The sequence below is a fragment of the Trichechus manatus genome, unplaced genomic scaffold, assembly GCF_000243295.1.
Source record: "Trichechus manatus latirostris isolate Lorelei unplaced genomic scaffold, TriManLat1.0 scaffold00082, whole genome shotgun sequence".
Taxonomy (NCBI): domain Eukaryota; kingdom Metazoa; phylum Chordata; class Mammalia; order Sirenia; family Trichechidae; genus Trichechus; species Trichechus manatus.
The window spans coordinates 1,211,677-1,229,985 of NW_004444018.1; the positions used below are offsets into that span (position 1 = coordinate 1,211,677).

An 18,309-nucleotide genomic window follows, 5' to 3' on the forward strand; every position below is an offset into this window, starting at 1 on the left:
TTAACTGTCTGCACCACCCAGGAACTCCCAGGACAATGACTGAGAGAAATCATAAAAATGCATAAATCATAAAAGGTGAAAGTGGGAGACACGGCACTTGGCAAAGGCTCTCCCCAAGAGGAGAGCAGGACATTTGGACAGGACTGTGGCGAACTTCAGGGCAAAAAGCTCCAGTCCCTGGACCCCTCATTTGAGGACCACCCATCTTGCGCACCTCATCTGCACAGCCTCAGGGAACCGAGCCCAGCCCCCACCCAGCTTCTGAATCAAGCGACTATAGGTTGGGATGGCATCTAATTCTGAAATGGGGTTGTCGAATTTAAAAGAATAAAGGCCACTAAACTTCACAGCTTTAGAATGAAATCAAAACTAGTTAGGGGCAAGGGACTTTTCGTTTATTGGGCACACAGCAGAAGGTGCAGGAACTAAAAGAGAAGAGTCTCCGCTGGGATTTCTCACGGCAGCCTGAACTGGAAACAAGACTGCGTTCCAGGAAGCAGTTTATTCTTTTCGTAGCAGACTGGTTACTGTTAATAAAACTGTGCTGTGTTCTGTGGCCAAAGGAAAACAGGTGTTTACAGAGTTGCTGGTTTGCTGGAAATAGATAGAACCACAGTGACCGAATCAAGTAAACAGTAATGAAGAACCACAGACCCCAGAGATAATGGTGCGGCGAGAACCTGGTGGCAGAGGACGTGGACCTCCTGATGTGAAATGTCTTGCTGTATTAACAGACATCAAAAATCTGGTCATGTCAAAAGCCGTCACTCACTCTCCAAGCTACTTTAGGGCACACTGGGCCCTACACAATTTAGCACCAATAATCCTCATTTCATGTGACTGTCCTGTATCCTCAACTCCCGGCCACATGGGACAACAGGCCAGTCTCCTAAAATATCCCATGATGTCACATCTGAGTGCTGCAGAAACTGCTCCCTCCCCTGTGCCTAGAATAGCACCACCTCCCTCCTAAGTGTATTTCACCCTACCCTCCCTCAACCAACCACAACCCCCTCAGGCAGGATGACTCTTCTCCAGGTTCCAAGCTCTTCATGTAAATCTCTACTATAGTGCTTATCACACTGTGCTCTATTACATGTGGCTACATGTCTGTCTTTCCCATTACAGAGCTCTTTAGGGACAGGTGGGATGACATCACCAGCCAGCACACTCCCTGGTACACAGGTAGAGCTCAATAAATGAATCGAAACACCACAAGCCGTTTACTGCTACCTAATCACTCGTAAGAGGGCATTGGGGGTTCAGTGGTAGAACTCTCGCCTTCCATGCAGGAGACCTAGGTTCGATTCCTGGCCAATGCACCTCATGTGTAGCCATCACCCATCTATCAGTGGAGGCTTGTGTGTTGCTATGATTCTGGATGGGTTTTAGTGGAGCTTCCAGGCGAAGATGGCCTAGAAAGAAAGGCCTGGTGATCTACTTCCAAAAATCAGCCAATGAAAACACGATGGATCACAATGGTCTGATCTGCAGACAATCATGGGGATGGCACAGGACCGGGCAGTACCTGGGGTTGCCATGAGTTGGAGGCTGACTCAACGGCAGCTAACAACAATTGCTCATGAAGACATAAAAGGTCGCCGTCTTAGTCATCTAATGTTGTTATAACAGAAACACCACAAGTGCACTGCTGTAACAAACAGAAATGTATTCTCTCATAGTCTAGGAGGCTAGAAGTCCGAAGTCAGGGTGTCAGCTCCAGAGAAGGCTTTCTCTCTCTGTTGGTTCTGGGGGAAGGTCCTTGTGATTAGTCTTCCCCTGGTCTAGGAGCTTCTCGGGTTCAGGGACCCTGGGTCCAAAGACATACTCTGCTCCTGGCACTGCTTTCTTGGTGGTATGAGGTTCCCATGTCTCTCTGCTCGCTTCTCTCTTTTGTATCTCAAAAGAGATTGACTTAAGACACAACCTAACCCTGTAGATTGAGTCCTGCCTCATTAACATAACTGTCTCTAATCCTGCCTCATTAACATCAGAGGTAGGATTTACAACGCATAGGAAAATCATATCAGATGATAAAATGACGGACAACCACACGATACTGGGAGTCATGTCCTAGCCAAGTTGACACATATTTTTTGGGGACACAATTTAATCCATGACAGTCACTCTGGGAAGGAAAATAAGGTAAAATAAGAAAATCACCTGGATTATGTATTTTTAGCAGCCATCCCAATGTCACTAAGAGACGGTATCAACTTTCCCAAGAGGGAAGGCAGTTTTCTGAACAGTCTTTTGATTAAGACCAAAACAAGAGGGAAGGAAAGCAACTACAGTAATAGAATAAAATTCATGGCCCTTCTCCACGTGAGCAGAACCCATGCTTCCAAAACAAGCTCTGGCAGAAACAATCACAGGTAACTTGTCACAAGGCTTGTTCTGGTGTCTGGGTATTGAAAAAGCATGACTGATACAGTTAAGGCCAAGAAGTGAGAAGACCCACGTTACAGTCTCAGGTCAGTCACTAACAAGCGGGAAAACATATTTAACCTATCATTTCCCTATTTTTGAGTAGCGTGCCCTAACAAAACTTAACTCTGTGAACATTTGTGGTGTAGAGTAAAGTTACATGGGAAAGCCCAATATATAGCCGACCGTTCACTCCCATGTCACAGGAGGGGACAAGAGTGATGAGAAGAACACTGGATTTTGGAGTTCGGTTCCACATCTTGCTATTTAGAGACGAGGGACAGAGACATAGAAGAGAAACTTGCCCACAATCACACAGCTAGTGGTACAACAAGATCCAAGTCCAACTACAAGATTCAGGTCAAGTGCACAAGTGGAGCTCTTACGTATCTACCTTAGCATCCACATCAGCACTGCCTTTGACATCAGCCCCTGGAGAGGAACAATGTGGGAACGTCCTAAAGGAGACACTACTCACCCACAGAGAACACGGAGGCACATCAACATGACCAGCATGGTTCATTCTGGAACCTAGAGGCAAGATCCCTGGGCAGCAAGACTTTGGGGGCACATGGCTCACTCTAAGATAAGAATAATCTAATTGATGATTTTGGAGGATAGTCTTGGGCTGAAAAAGTAGTGAAGGTGGTAGCTGGGGGGGATGGTGGTATCGGGTTGTAAGAAAATCAGGTCCTTATTATTATAAGATTTCAGTAAAGAAAACAGATCCTTAGTGGTGTAATTTATCTGCTTTGGGGTGAAATCTTCCTCTTTGTCAATATAATAGGCTTTATTTTAACGTTTCTTAGGGTTTTTGCACACCTAACCCACAACATCTAAAAAATTCTTTACTTCTTGAAGGATTTTTCTAGTTTGGGATCTCAGCATTCCCTCCATTAGTACATGTGCAGATCAGGGTACAATTCTTATCAGGAAGACAGCATTTCTACATCAACGGAGGGCTTTATTAAAAATTAAATTACAGGCTGAGGGCTAGGGACCATGGTCTCAGGGGACATTTAGATCAACTGGCATAACACAGGTCATAAAGAAAATGTTCTACATTCAACTGTGGTGAGTAGCATCTGGGATCTTAAAAGTTTGCAAGCAGCCATCTTTAAGACACATCTATTGATCCCATCCCATCCGGAGCAAAAGAGAATGAAGAAAACCAAAGACACAAGGAAAATATTAGTCCAAAGGACTAATGGACCACAGGAACCACAGCCTCCACCAGCCTGAGCCCAGAACTAGATAGTGTCCAGCTACCACCACCCACGGCTCTGACAGGGATCACAACAGAGTCCTGGACAGTGTGGCAGAAAAATGTAGAACAAAAATTCAAATTCACAAAAAAAGACCAGACTTACTGGTCTGACAGAGACTAAAGGAATCCCCCAAGACTATGTCCCCCAGACACCTTGCTAGCTCAGAACTGAAGCCACTCCCAAAATTCACCTTTCAGCCAAACATCAGACAGGCTTATAAGGCAAACAGTAACACACGTGAGTAATGTGCTTCTTAGTTCAATCAAGTATACAAGACCAAATGGTCAACACCTGCCCCAAAGCAAAGACGAGAAGGCAGAAGGGACAGGAAACCTGGATGAACGGACACAGGGAACCTGGGGTGGAAAGGGGGAGAGTGCTGTCACATTGTGGGGGTTGCAACCAATGTCAGAAAATAATTTGTGTATAAATTTTCAAATGAGAAACTAATTCGCACCGTAAACTTTCACCTAAAGCACAATAAAATAAAAATTAAGAAATTATAATTACAAGTAGAACACGCCAAGCATTAAAAAAGGGAGTTTTTGTTTCTTATTTAAGTGAACACAATTCTACTCTTATTTTTTTTTTTAAAGGCAAATATAAACTTCTTAAAATAGAGCCAAAAAAGAAAATTACCATATAAAGAAAACGAGATTCTACTAAATAGCAAAGATACTGAAGAGATGGCCTAATTGACAAACTAGAAGGTTGTCTGGCCAAAGTCAGCATTTGAGACTGACCTCTAAGGCCTACTTCCTCCACCAATTGAACGATTTCAAACGTCTAAATGTGGTGGGGCTAAAAACGAGGCTGCCACACAGGACAAAGATACAAACTGAGAGATTCCTGGATGAACAGCAAAAGAGGTTTAAAAATACTACCATTTGAAAACTCAAGTCAAAACTTCTAGTAAAGGAGCCAACTGCTAGAGACAAACAAGAAACTCCCAAATTACATTTATATCCTATCAGCTGAAAGCTGTTACTGAAGGGCTGAGGAGGCAGAGAGAGAGAGAGAGAGGAAGGACAACTGTCCAGCAGCAAAACATAACTCATGTCAAAAAGGGGAAAGAAAAAAGAAAAAGAACCTCACATTAGTATGATCCCAAGAAATTAGCAAAAAGTCCCAGCTCATCCGAGGTTGAAAAACAGAAACCAAACCCGTTGCCGTGGAGTCAACTCCAACCCATAGCAACCCTAGAGGACAGAGTAGAACAGCCCAGAGGATTTCCAAGGAGTGGCTGGTGGATTTGAACTGCTGACCTTTAGGTTGGCAGCTTTATCACTTAACCACTACTCCACCAGGGCTCCAGAAACGAAAACCCACATGACGATCACAAGGCACAACACAGACATGTTGCTTTTAGCATTTAATAAGCAGCAAACACTCAAATATTATACCAAGTAAAAAGAAAGCTGAATTAATTTTCAAATCTACTAAATAAACCAGCCGTGGAATCCAAAGCCGGCCAATACAGAAACTGGAAACAAGGTGAGGAACAGGTGGGGAGCCCCTTGCCACAGAAAACGACTTCTTGGCTAGAAGCCTGGGAAGGGTCTCTCTTCACTGCCGCAAAACATGTGTTCCTAAGAGGCAATGTTAGTTACCCCAAATGTAAAGGTTTTCTTTTCCCTTTAGGTTCCAAATCCAAAAAGGTACTTTAAGATTTATTTAAACACTAAACAAGTGGGTGGACGATTTCTGAATTACATGTCTGGCATTAAAACACAGGGTGAGGAACCTGGAACTAACCTGGAATCTTAAGCCAAACTATTATCAGTCTGAGTTATTACTGACCTCCAGGTGCTACTGTATGAGGCAGGTGGAGAGCAGCCCCAGGTATTTATAGGAAGAAAAGTAGTGCTAGACGAACAGAAAAAAGTCTTAGGGGAAGGGGGATGTGAAACACAATAACAAGGTATCGGCCTATCTAAACTTCAGAATTCCACTTTCCAGTGATCATCTCCCTGGAGCTCAGGGGAATAAATGTTCTAAAACTAAAAATGAGTTCAAGTTAAGCTGACCAAACAAGACCAAGGAATTCCACCCTTGAAGGTTTGAAAACAAAACTCAGAGTTACCTCTTACAAATCCACACTACTTTATTCTGAAATGCAAAGTTTGAATCTCATTTTCAAAAGGATTCATTATAGGGTCTTACAGTCTAAGGGGCACAGCGGTGTGATTCAGTGGTAAAATTCTCACCTTCCATGTGGGAGAGCCGGGTTTGATTCATGACCAATATACCTCATGCACAGTTATGACCCATTTGTCAGTGGAGGTTTGCAGGTTGCTATGATGCTGAATGGTGCCCTGGTGGTGCAGTGGTTAAGAGCTTGGCTGCTAACCAAAAGGTCAGCAGTTTGAATCCACCAGCCGCTCCTTGGAAACCCTGTATGGCAGTTCTACCCTGTCCTACAGGGTCACTATGAATCGGAATCTACTGGATGGCAACGAGTTTGGGTCTTTTTGGTATGATGCTGAACAGGTTTCAGCAGAGCTTCCAGACTAAGATGGACTAGGAAGAAAGGCCTTGAGATTTACTTCTGAAAAATCAGCCAATGAAAACTCTATGGATCACAACAGTCCGATCTGCAATTGATCACAGGGATTGCTGCACAAGACTGGGAAGTATTTCATTCCATGGTACGTGGGGTTACTGTGAGTTGGGGGCCGACTGTGGAGGCAGCTAACAACAAAAACAGTCGGAGAGGGCTTGACAATCTGGAACTACCTCCCACCTATTCAATGCCACAAATATTTATTGGGTATCTCTACCAAGGGGAAAATGGGACTACGAGGAGCTGAATTTAATTCTAATAGAGAGGAAGCAGACAGAAATATGACATGTAAACATGATTACAATCCAAGGCCAAAATGTGAGACATGCCTTAAGATGTTACAGTACACTACGGAGGCAGGGAGGGGGGGAAGATTCTGGAGAGAGATCATATATGATGGATGGAACTAGTAAAGGCTTCATGAAGAAGCCAGCAGCAATTGAGATGGTCTCTGAAGGACAGAAGTATTTCAAGGAAGAGGTGAAGTTGCTCCAGACAGAAGGGTAACAGGCCCCAGGGAACAGGGCTTCATCGCATTTGGCCCAAGTACAGGGAATGTAATGAACACGGGACATGAGGCTAGAAAAGCAAGCTGGGGTGATGTTACTGGAGGGGCTCGAATGCCACATTCAGAGTTAATATTCAACTTTTGAAGATACCAGAGAAAGAAAGGGACCTGAGCAGATAAATGCTTTCCAAAAAGAATAACCTGACAGTCACTTGAGTGAGGTTTAGCAGTGGAAAAAAAGGGGAAAACTTATCTAGGAGCTTATTTGCAGAGTGGGTATGAAAAAGGTGGGGATTGTAACAAAGAGTTAAGACTGGGTAAAATGAGAATGAAACATGGAAGAAACAAAGGCTAAAAGTTAGGGCCCAGATGACAGAAAAAATAATGCCTTTAAAAAAAGATAGGGATGTTAGGAGAAGCTTGTGTGGGCGGGGGGGTGGGGATGTAAGGGGCAGCAGGGGAGATGACCAGGCTGGTTGGGATATCCTATTGCGATCTTCGTCTCTTTAATACCAGAAACAAGAATCTAGAATGGTGGCAGTGCAAGTCATCTTGTTGTATTTCACTTTGACAGAAACCATGTAGGTCACAGGGCCTTTGCACATGCTGTTCCCTCCACCTAGAGGTTCACTCCCTACTCCTAGCAGGTTAATGCAGCTCAAAAAATACTTCTGCAGTGAATCCCTCCTCAACCCTCCCAGACAGGATCAGCCCATCAAATGATCTCACAGAACCGTTCTACTCTCTATCATAGCTCTTATCTCTATTCTAATTTTGCATGTTTTGGTGATTATTTGATTAATGTTATCTCCCCATGACCAGACTGTGAGCTCCCCGGGGTGTCCCCTAAGCCTACCAGCAGATATCGATGAATACCTGTGGAAGAGAGGACAGGTGGGCAGTGACTGTGTCTAGATTTTAGCAAGCAGATGGTGTGGGAACCTGAAATCACATCCCACAAGATATGGCTGAAGCAGCAGACTTATTCAGCCAGAAGAGAAGCCTCGGGTGGCAAGATGGTGGTCTCCAAATATCTGAAGAGCCGTCTAGGGGATGATGAATTAGCAGTACAGTGGGTGGTCTCAGGGAGTCAGAAAGAGCCAGGATTGATGACTGAAAGTTACAGGGAGACAGATTTCAGCTCGAGGGTTGGAACAGCTTCCGTACAGCCATGGAAAATGGATTACTCCAGGTGGTGGTGAGCACCATGACTGGACAGGGTCAGGCAGAGGTGCACAGGCCCTTAGTGAGGACATCGTGGGAGACTGAAACGCCGAGGACCATTTACACTAAAGGGACTTGAAGGTCTCTCCATCCCCAAATGAATTTTTCTGGCTTGTCTTAGTTATCTAGTGCTGGTATAACAGAAATACCACAAGTGGATGGCTTTAATAAACACAAATTTATTCTCTCACAGTCTAGGAGGCTAGACGTCCAAATTGAGGGTGCCAACTCCAGGGGAAGGCTTTCTCTCTCTGTCGGCTCTGGGGAAAGGTCCTTGTCATTAACTATCCCTGGTCGAGGAGCTTCTCAGCGTAGGGACCCCAGGTTCAAAGGATGCGCTATTCTCCTGGCTCTTGTTTCTTGGTAGTATGAGATCCCTGTGTGGACTTTCTGGCAAGGCTCATGGCCTTTTGCTTGCTCTGGATTCTGCAGCTGGCTCCAGTTCATCTGACCTCCAGTTCTTGGGACTTGGGCTAGCAGCTTACCTGCCATCTTGCCTGCCGATCTTCAGATTCATTGGTCTCTGCAGCCTGTGAGCCAGGAGAAGCCTCCAGTCTGACCACAGACTTGGGACTTTCCAGCCTCTACAACCACATGAACCATTTCTTTGATATAAATCTCTCTCTATATATATATATTTACACACTTTACTAGTTTTCTTCTCTAGAGAACCCAGCCTAAGACACATTCCTCAGACAATATTACTTTACTAAAACATAAGCACAAGACATCCTCTCATACTAACTGATGAATTCATATGGGCAAAAGGACTGTAGTGGCCCAGATTCTGGGGCCAATAAGGAAGTTCATTTTTCTCTCTGATATTAACTCTGTGCTCCTCATATACTATAACTGACCTCAAACTTGAAAGAAAACCTTGGGGGACGGGAAATTTAACTGTTTTAGAAAGAGGAGTGGCCATTCAGATCCACAGGCCAATGGCCATTTCAATCAAAGAGAGAAAATCACCCCCAAACATGAGCGCCTCACAACTGTGCCACTGTGCCCACTGTCCCTTCCTCGGGGAATGTCGTCTGCTAGCTTACGGAGCTTAAAACATGAAGATATATTCAAGATGCTCACATGTCAACGACATGAATATTTTCACTCTAATAAGCATTGCACCACTAAGCTTTTGTGTCTAATGCAGATATCTACTAGATCACTTTATACACACACACACACACACACACACACACACACACACACACACACACACTGGAAGGAACTGGGCCCCAGTTAACCATCCCCTGCAGCCTTCCACACCAGCTCTGTAGTCACAGCTCTGCTCACCTCGGTACCCCCATTTCTCTCATATAACACACTCAAGCTGGGGTCTTGGCAGCTGGACACACCCCCAGGCCTCTGACTCTTAAAGCTGGCTTTCCCTGTCAACTGAACTTGCCCTTATTTGCCTATTACTCCTTCCCCAGATTCATCAATTTACTATTATAATTGCTTCTTACACCAACATTACCCATTGTCCTTTATCCACTCACCAACTGGCAGGCCACACAACAGCCACAGCACCAACATGCATAGAGATGAAACACTCACAAGTGCTTGGGGATATCCTGGGCTGGAAGAAAGGAGGCATCCCCCCTACCCCCAAGAAAACTCCCAACGTAGTTTATGGGCATTCAACCAGAAGAGATCTACAAGCTGAGAAGAGTAAACACTGCCCCATCCTCTGATCCCTCTCTGTATTGGGCCTAGAGGTCACCTTAAATTCTTAAAAAAATCTCTACTAATTCCTAGTATAGACAAAAGCCTTGTTTCACCATGAATCAAATTACTGTGAAATAGTATAATGCATAGAAAGTGGAACAATGGGACTCTGCTTCCCTAAAAGCAAGTGATGGGGTAAGGAATTCAATTTTTTTCTCACACTGATAGATTATCTGAAACAAGGCTCCAATCAAAATCACACAAGTATGACTAGGTATTTGAATGGACCGTGCAAAATAATATGCAATAACGCAATATGCGTCTGAAGCACAGATAAAAAGCTGAAAGCAGTAACATGAAGGTATAAAAAGTATAACACAAGCTGAAGACAACATGTATCCCTATTTAGAAAATTAACAAAATTTGAAAAGGCTTTCTGCCATCTTCTATCCAAGGAAAGGTAGCATTATTTGCTGGGAAGTAAGGTAGACAGTCATATTTAAATTCTGCTTTGTAAAAAAATTAAGAATTCACTGAAATCACATTTCTAATGACTAACATTTATGGAAAGCACATGATTTTTTTTAAGTGACCTAGAAAAAATAATCTAGGTTTTTCAAATTTCAAATATTGTTTGCCCTTTCACCTATCTTTCTTGCTTCCCCAAGCTACTTTGTTTTTTTTACTGTAATTCATATAATATAAAACCTCTAATTAAAATAGATGTACTTTATATAGTAAATTATACCTCAATAAAGTACTAAAAATACAGTCAGAGTAGTTGTTGCTGTTAGCTGCTGTGGAGTCACTTCAGACTCGGGGGATCCAACGTACAACAGAATGAAACATTGTCTGGTCCTGCACCATCTTCATGATCATTGGGATCCTTGAGTTCATTGTGTGGCCACCATGTATTCTGAATGCCTTCCAACCTAGGGGGCTCATCTTTCAGCACTGTATCACAGGACAATATTCTGTTGGTGTCCACCAGGTTTTCACTGGCTAATTTTCAGAAGTAGATCACCAGGCCTTTCTTCCAGTCCATCTTAGGCTGGATGTTCCACTGAAACTTGTTTAGGATCATAGCAACATGCAAGCCTCCAATGACAGAAGGATGGGTCATCGTTGTGCATGAGTTGCATTGGCCAGGAACCAAACTAGGTCTTCTTCATCGAAACTGAGAATTCTACCAATGAACCACCATTGCCACCTAGAACGTACCCTTCAAACAACTCCCATTTCCACCAAAGTAAGGGAAAGGTGGCACTGAATTGGATCAAAAGACAACCCATTTCAAATTTTCGAGATTTCAAGAGTGCATGGCTGCATACGGCCCACAATACAGTACTGGAGAAAACTTCCAGCAGCTACCCCCTCACCAAATGGCGAAGCAATGCAGCAGCTTTCTGAGTGGGCCAAGCAAGGAGGGCCAACCCCCTCCAGTTCTCTCCTACCTCCTTGTCCCCATAGTCAACAACGTCTTTTCAGAAATAACTAAGCACATGAAATCGCCAATAGGGAGAAGACAGAGGTATGACACCTACAAGCTGCCTATTTATAGAAGTGTTAACACTCCCCAGGAAGACACCAGAAATCTCCTTGGAAACGTCCAAGCCTGTGCTCCCTTTGGAATTCTAGTCTGCTAATACCAATGACTGAGTACAGCCTTTAAAACAAAACCAAGGAGTTAGAGGTACTTACGGTTTCCCCCCAGGGATTCCTGCCAGATTTGGAGGGATGGTAGGTACTCTCATGTGAGGGGGAGGATCAAACCCAACCTGGAAGCAAAATAAAGCATCACAGACTCAGTTTAGGCCCAGGTAGGCATTTTGTTAACTCCTAGAAAGACTTTTCATTAGAAATTCCTTTTCGTTAGAAATTCCTTTCCATTCCCCCAAAGCAATATAAATGAGAACAGTAATATTCCCCAGCATTTCTCAAAAGAAAATTATAATGCAAGAAGCAGTACAGCCACTTCTAAATACCACAGTACACATTTCTTTTTTGGGAGGTGGGGTGGGAGTGTGATCCATTTGTGCACCGAGAGCCAGATTCCCATGGCAAATACTTCCTGTAGACTTAGGATATTTTCCTCGACCAAGCAAGTACAGGGTCGCTAGGAGTTGGAGTCAACTCGACGGCAACAGGTTTTTTCAAGCAAGTACACACAGCAATACGTTAAGCTGGGATTTCTCAATCTCAGCACTACTGACATTTTGGGCTGGATAATTCTTTGCAGTGAGGGACTATCCTATATTAGGGTGTTTAGCAGCATCCCTTGCCTCTTTAAGTGCTAGTAGTAGCATACCCTCCCAACTTGGGACAACCAACAGTGTCTCCAGACACTGCCAAATGTCCCCTGGGGGACAAAACCACCCCCACCCCCCATTGAGAACCACCAGTCTAAGTTAATGCTTCAGTATTTATATATGGATTGCCTATTTTGCCAGAATCTGGAGTACCCAGATGTTGCAAACAATTATGCACTCGGCTGCTAATTAAAGGTTGGAGGTTTGAGTCCACACAGAGGCACCTTCAAAAAAAGGACTGGCAATCTGCTTCCAAAAAAATCAGCTACTGGAAACTCTATGGAGCACAGTTCTACTCTGACACACATGGGGTCGCCATGAATTGGAACTGACTTGAGGGCAACTGTGTTTTGTTCTTGTTTCTTTTCCACCAGAAATGTTGGAATCTAGTCCCTCAGCTGCCTGCCTTACTCTGGCTATCTCGCTCACCACCGGACAGCCTTCCATACTAATACAAGGTAAGGGAAAAAAGAACAATAAATCTTAATGTCACCCTAGACTATCAGAGCTATTGCTTACCTGGAGGGGGGAGGACAGAAATATGCCTGGTCTATTTAAAACATCAAATAGAAATGACTTAGGGTCTTAATTTGCTATGAGTTGTAATCTACTCCCTTTTCCTATGCAGTCAATGGTTACACAGTCAATTTTACACTTCAAATGTAGTCCTGGATCTTCCTGGACAAAAATTAGGCCGTTTACACACTGGTCAAAAGGCAGAGCAAGGGGACAAAGGAGAACCTGTCCCCCAGTTTCACAGTCCCTCATATTTCTACCTGGTTTACAGAGATCACTTCCCACACAGAAGCCCGGCTACTGGGCTTAAAGAATAATACGCGTGTAGGCATGGAAAGAGAAAGCTACGACTTCTCAAATATTTTCTTCTAAGATTTAAAGAAAGAAAGAAAAGCTCAAGAAAACGAATGAAAAGCCTTCTGTGAGCTACCTGAGTCATTTCATCACCTTCAAAAAAAAAAAATCTACTTTGGTGGGAGAAAACCAGATGTCCCCCAAACTACTCAAGTAGCTTCTAAACACTGCCTTTTTTCATCCACAAAAACAGTAAAATGAAAAGTGCTTGGCCTTAACTTAATGAACCAGCATGGCAGGCGTTGGAACACTGGGCGTCTTTGTGAGGTGTGTGGCGTTTGCTGCTCCTGCCCACATAATGTAGGGTGCAGGCCTCCACGGTGGCCGTCACTCTCTGGCTCTGCCTGAAGCCGGGCGCCTGACAGTGCTAAATGAAGAATGCAGCTTTCCTAACTGAACCAAAGCCCAACCAACGGAGACAGTGGAGCCAGCGGCCTACCATCGGCGAGCGCCCATAGGCCACCACGGCGGCGGCGGCTGCAGCAGCGCTCATCTGGGGAGACATGTTGTGCAAACTCGCGTAAGCAGCGCCCGGGCTGGTCAGCTCGCCATTCATGCCGGCGTGGGGGACCATTCCAAATGGAGCAGGGTACGGGCCGGGCACTGCCAGGGGCGTCCTCAAACCGGCTGCTGAAAGGAAAGACAAAGTGAGATATGACTCAACGGACACACTCAAATTCAAACCTGATCAACAAGTTTAAAGTATAGTGTCATTTTTTGGTGCTGTTCATTATGGGGAAGAAGAGGAAGGAAAGGCTTCCGGAGAAAATCACCTCAGATTTATACATAGAAACCATTCTTTCCCAGAGCTGAATTCATCTCCAGGAAAGAAAAGACCCCAAGGGTGCACTACCCACACATTTTCTCACTGGTAGACACGGTAGCACTGGGGAATTAGAGGAATTAAGCAGCATTACTGCACCCAATTTACAGAGGGCAAACCAAGGCACAGACACTAAGTGTTTACCTGACTTAATGTCAAAAGAAGATTTTCTTGATAAAATCCAAGATTTCTCCTTTAGTCCGAACTTTCCATTCCCTGGTACCAATTCCAAATGAAAACCCAATCCTGGATTTACGTAAACCAAAGCACGGGTTTTAGGAGGAATATTCTGGTGCCTATTTTCTTTGAGCCCGGGTTGTTACTTTTTTCCCTTTCCCAGGGAGGAAAATAAAGTTGAAAGTTATGAGTTTATTCATGGGCTGGAGTCTCCGTGAAACACTCCCAATTTCCACTGAAAGAGAGACCACTGCTTCCCAAGGGATGTACCCGCAGAAAACCAGCCAACGAAAGTAAGCAAGAAGCACACTCGGGGCAGCCAAACCCGCCTTTTCCGTCAATATTAGCTAACTCAGACACACAATGATAGTTTGGTAAGGAGCTTACATTTGGAATAATTACCAGGAACTTTATTGAAGACCCTAGCATTTGGATTATTTGGAAATAAAAGAAAAGCCAAATGTCAACAGCCAAAGACAGAACAGAGCGCAGCTGCTAAAACCCAAGGACAAACATCTGTTTCTTATCATGGCTTTTCAGAGATAGGAAGGAGGGTGGCAGTAAGTGCATTTAATATTCACGGAGAAGTGGCGTCACCAGATTAGCAGAAGATGCATCAAGCTGGGAATGGGAAAAGCAAAACAAAGCAAAGCAAGAGGCGGCACTCTACCAGCTTGGTTAACGAGGGGGTCCATGGCTGGAGGCTTGCCGAGGCCTGGACGGAGTCCTGGAGTGGCGCTGGTGCCCGGCGTTGGCATGTCACTGCGTGGAGTCGGTGTGCTGGATTTCAGAACCGGCGTGCTGGCTTTTTCATGCTGGTATCATTAAACAAATTAAATGAGTATTATTTTTAATCCAAGCCATATTACACAATTTATCACAACAGCAGCTGGGACACTGGGCACCTTCTAGCGACTCCCTCGGCCAATTTTCATAAATCCACACAATGTTGACGGCATTAACTTGGGAGCGAGAAATGTTGACCTTTCCTCTCTCTGCCAGAATTAAAACTCTAGCAAGAAGGACAGAACAGGATCATACTTCTTCCTCTGTGGGTTTTATTTTGAAAAGTATTTTCCGTCAGGCTTGTGGATGATGGGTCTAGGCCAAGTTAAAAGAATGACCACCCAGAGAAGGGTTCCTGGCCCTGCAGAAACAACGTCCCGGCTGCCAACAAGGTCACCGGGAAGACCCCTTTTCTGTCTTGCTTTTTAGCAGCAGCTGGACTGAAGCTAACAGCAAGGGGCTGAGAGGGGCCATCAATTTTCTAAGACACAAATCAGCATCTCAGAAGCAAAAGCCCTAGAACTAGTCTCATTTTGTTTGAGAGAGATGCCTAAAAACAATGACCCTTGGGAGTTAAGGATCATTGTCCAATTAGCCTACAGAGCCGAAGTGACATCCACCAGTGTAGACAGAGACTTAGCAGAGCTGGAGCCCCTTGAGAGTTGAGACAGTAGCAGGGTTACAAGCTGTTACAGACTGAACTGTGTCCCCCAAAGAGATATGTTGAAGACCTAACCCCTGATATCTGTGAATGTGACCTTGAGTGGAAATAAGGTCTTTGCAGATGTTATTAATTTAACATGAGGTCATACTGGGGTAGGGTGGCCCCTAATCCATTAAGACTGGTATCCTTATAAAAAGAGAAGAGACGCAGAGAGACAAGACACACAGGGAAGAAGGCCATGTGAAGAGGCAGAGATTGAAGTGATGCATTTAGAAACCAAGTAACGCCAAGGATTGCCAGGAACCACCAGAAGCTACAAAGAAGCATGTAGCCTCCAAAACTGTGAAGGAATAAATTTATGTTGTTTTAAGCTACCCAGTTTGTGGTACTTTGTTATAACAGCGGTTGGTGGATTTGAACCGCCGACCTTTTGGTGACTAGCCGAACTGCTTAACCACTGCATTACCAGGGATCTTGAATAACAACCCTAGGAAACCAATAAACACAGCATCTTCTTCACCTCTCAAATGTTCACATCCTTTAAAACAGTCCAAGAAGGGCTATGGTGGAGGAAAGACAAGGTGGGCTGTGTAGCGTTGGCACATTACTCAAGCTAACACCCGGGGGACTGAGAGTTAAATGAGATGACACAGTCTGCTGGACGAATACCTGAGCACACAGATGGGCTCTGATGCATTCCCCTCCTCTAGCAGTTCCAGGCTTAACCCAGTGCTTCACGTCCATCACCATTCTGACCAGGTCCCTAATCACCACATGCCCCAACACTGAGGGTCAGTTTAAAACAAACAAACAAAAAAAGGACAGCTGAAGATAATCAGGATTTCTGAGAACCTAAGAGGTTGAACTATTTTGCAACTGGGAACTTTTGGAGGGTTCTACACCAGGAACATGTTCCCCAAGTATTATAGATTGAATTGTGTTCCCCCAAAATATGTGTTAGAATCCTAACCCCTATACCTGTGGATGTCATATAATGTAGAGTAATGCAATCACCTTCCATAGTGCAATCTAATGTTATGTAATGAGGCCATACCAGTGTACGGTGTGTCCTAAACTTAAGCACCTCTGAGTTAAAAAAGAGCAAATCAAACAAAGAAACACATACTGGGGAAAAGACACGCCATGTGAGGATCACCAAGAACCAAAGGAGGCCCAGGGCTACCAACAAGGAAGAGTCAAGACCTTGATCTGGATTTTTAGCTCCCAGAACTATGAGAAAAGCACTTTGTTCTTTAAAGCCACCCACACGTGGTAATTCTGTTACAGGAGCACTATAAAACGAAGACACCATTAAGAAGGCAACAGGCATGGAATCTTTTCTCCCTCTTCTCTAATCATGGCGTAAGGGGCCCTGGTAGTGCAACGGTTAAGCACTTGGCTGCTAACAGAAAGGCAGGTGGTTTGAACCCACCCACTTGCTCCGTGGAAGAAAAACCTGGCAATCTGCTCTCATAAGGATTACAGACTAGGAAACCCTATAAGGCAGCTCCTCTGTCATACAGTCGCTACAAGCTGACATCGACCTCATGGCACTAACAACAACAGTCATGGCACAAAACAGACCGAGACATACAAAGTAAAATCTGTATACGGACAAACAGCGAAAGGAAGCAGAAGGATGAGCTTCACATAAACACTTAAAAATACAACCCTGGATCAGTAAAACCTCATCTTTCAAATACTTCAGGGTCCTCTGATCCCCAAAGGAAAATTAACTACAAAATAGGAAAGTGACAGTTCTCATTACATACCAAGCTCATTTCTTTGGATTTCAAAGAAGTGGAACTTCCCGAGGAGGCCGTGGACGCTGGGCTGCTCGAAGCATCTTTCTTTAGCAGGCGGTTTTTGTCAATTCCGTTTTCCCGGGGTGAATGGGCTGGGCTCGCTCGTGGAGAAGAAGGGTCCTCAACAAGCATAGCCAAGGTTTTTATGAGTTAGCTTATAAAGGGCAGACCCTTCTTGTTACACACTCTACTTCCACACTGATTGTTAGTGGAGAACACCAATACAAAAGACTAATAAGGTTGTTATAATTAACAGAATGAATTGTGTTCCCACAATTTACAAAGCCACCCATGAAGGCACCATAAACCAAAACAAAATACAATGGATTAAAACCCCCCTCATGCTGACTTTCTTTGCCTAGAGGGGAAAGCTGTACCAGACTCTATTTAGGAATCCAAAATGATTGGGTAACAGATTATTTAAAAAGGAAGTAAGAGTTCATGCCCGTGTGACCATATTGTTCCATCTAGGAACAACCACTGAGTTGTTAACATATAAAGATGCAAGAGACTACCACACCATGCCTCTACTTCATTCATTGTTGCTGGTTTTTTAAAAAAAATTTTTATTATATTTTATTATTTTACTATAGAAGCCCTGGTGGCACAGTGGTTAAAGCGCTCAGCTGCTAATCAAAAGGTCGGTGGTTTGAACCCATCAAACGCTCTGCAGGAGAAAGATGTGGCGGTCTGTTTCCGAAAAGATTTACAGCCTTGGAAACCCTATAGGGCTGTTTTACTCTGTCCGATAGGGTCTCTCTGAATCTGAATGGACTTACAGCAATGGGTTTTGGTTTATTATAGTAAGATATATATGACATAAAACTTGCCATTTTAACCATATATGTCATAAAACTTGCCAGTTTAACCATTTTTAAGTGGCATTAATTCAACTGAGTGGCATTAATTATACTCACCATGTTGTGCAACCATCACCACACTATTTCCAAAATTTGTCATCCCAAACAGAAACAGAAACTACTTTCTGTCTCTATGCATTTGCCTATTCTAGATATTTCATATAAGTGAAATCATGTAGTTTTTGTCCTTTTGAATCTGGCTTATTTCACTCAGAGTGTTTTCAAGGTTCACCCATCATTGCTGGATTTTTCACTCAACACTATTCGAGTCCCTCTAAAGTTTGATAAAAAGAAGGGTTACCTCATTAGACACATCCACAACTAAGTTGTCATCACTTTTGTCACCATCACTATCCT

The 18,309-nt window shown here is 44.0% G+C and overlaps 1 protein-coding gene across 3 annotated transcripts in view; it reads right to left on the reverse strand.

The window, feature by feature from the left end:
• The window catches only part of TLE1 (TLE family member 1, transcriptional corepressor), a 108,364-nt gene that overhangs the window by 15,410 nt on the left and 74,645 nt on the right, over positions 1–18,309 (reverse strand). The window contains exons 10-15 of one of the 3 annotated variants that reach the window (XM_023735768.1): positions 18,254–18,307; positions 17,060–17,212; positions 14,508–14,652; positions 13,805–13,906; positions 13,277–13,467; positions 11,360–11,436 (exon numbers count right to left, since the gene is read on the reverse strand). In XM_023735768.1, the coding sequence (XP_023591536.1) occupies positions 11,360–11,436; positions 13,277–13,467; positions 13,805–13,906; positions 14,508–14,652; positions 17,060–17,212; positions 18,254–18,307 (722 nt within the window). The remainder of the gene's footprint in view (positions 1–11,359; positions 11,437–13,276; positions 13,468–13,804; positions 13,907–14,507; positions 14,653–17,059; positions 17,213–18,253; positions 18,308–18,309) is intronic. The other 2 variants (XM_023735769.1, XM_012556952.2) reach the window with 2 other exon arrangements.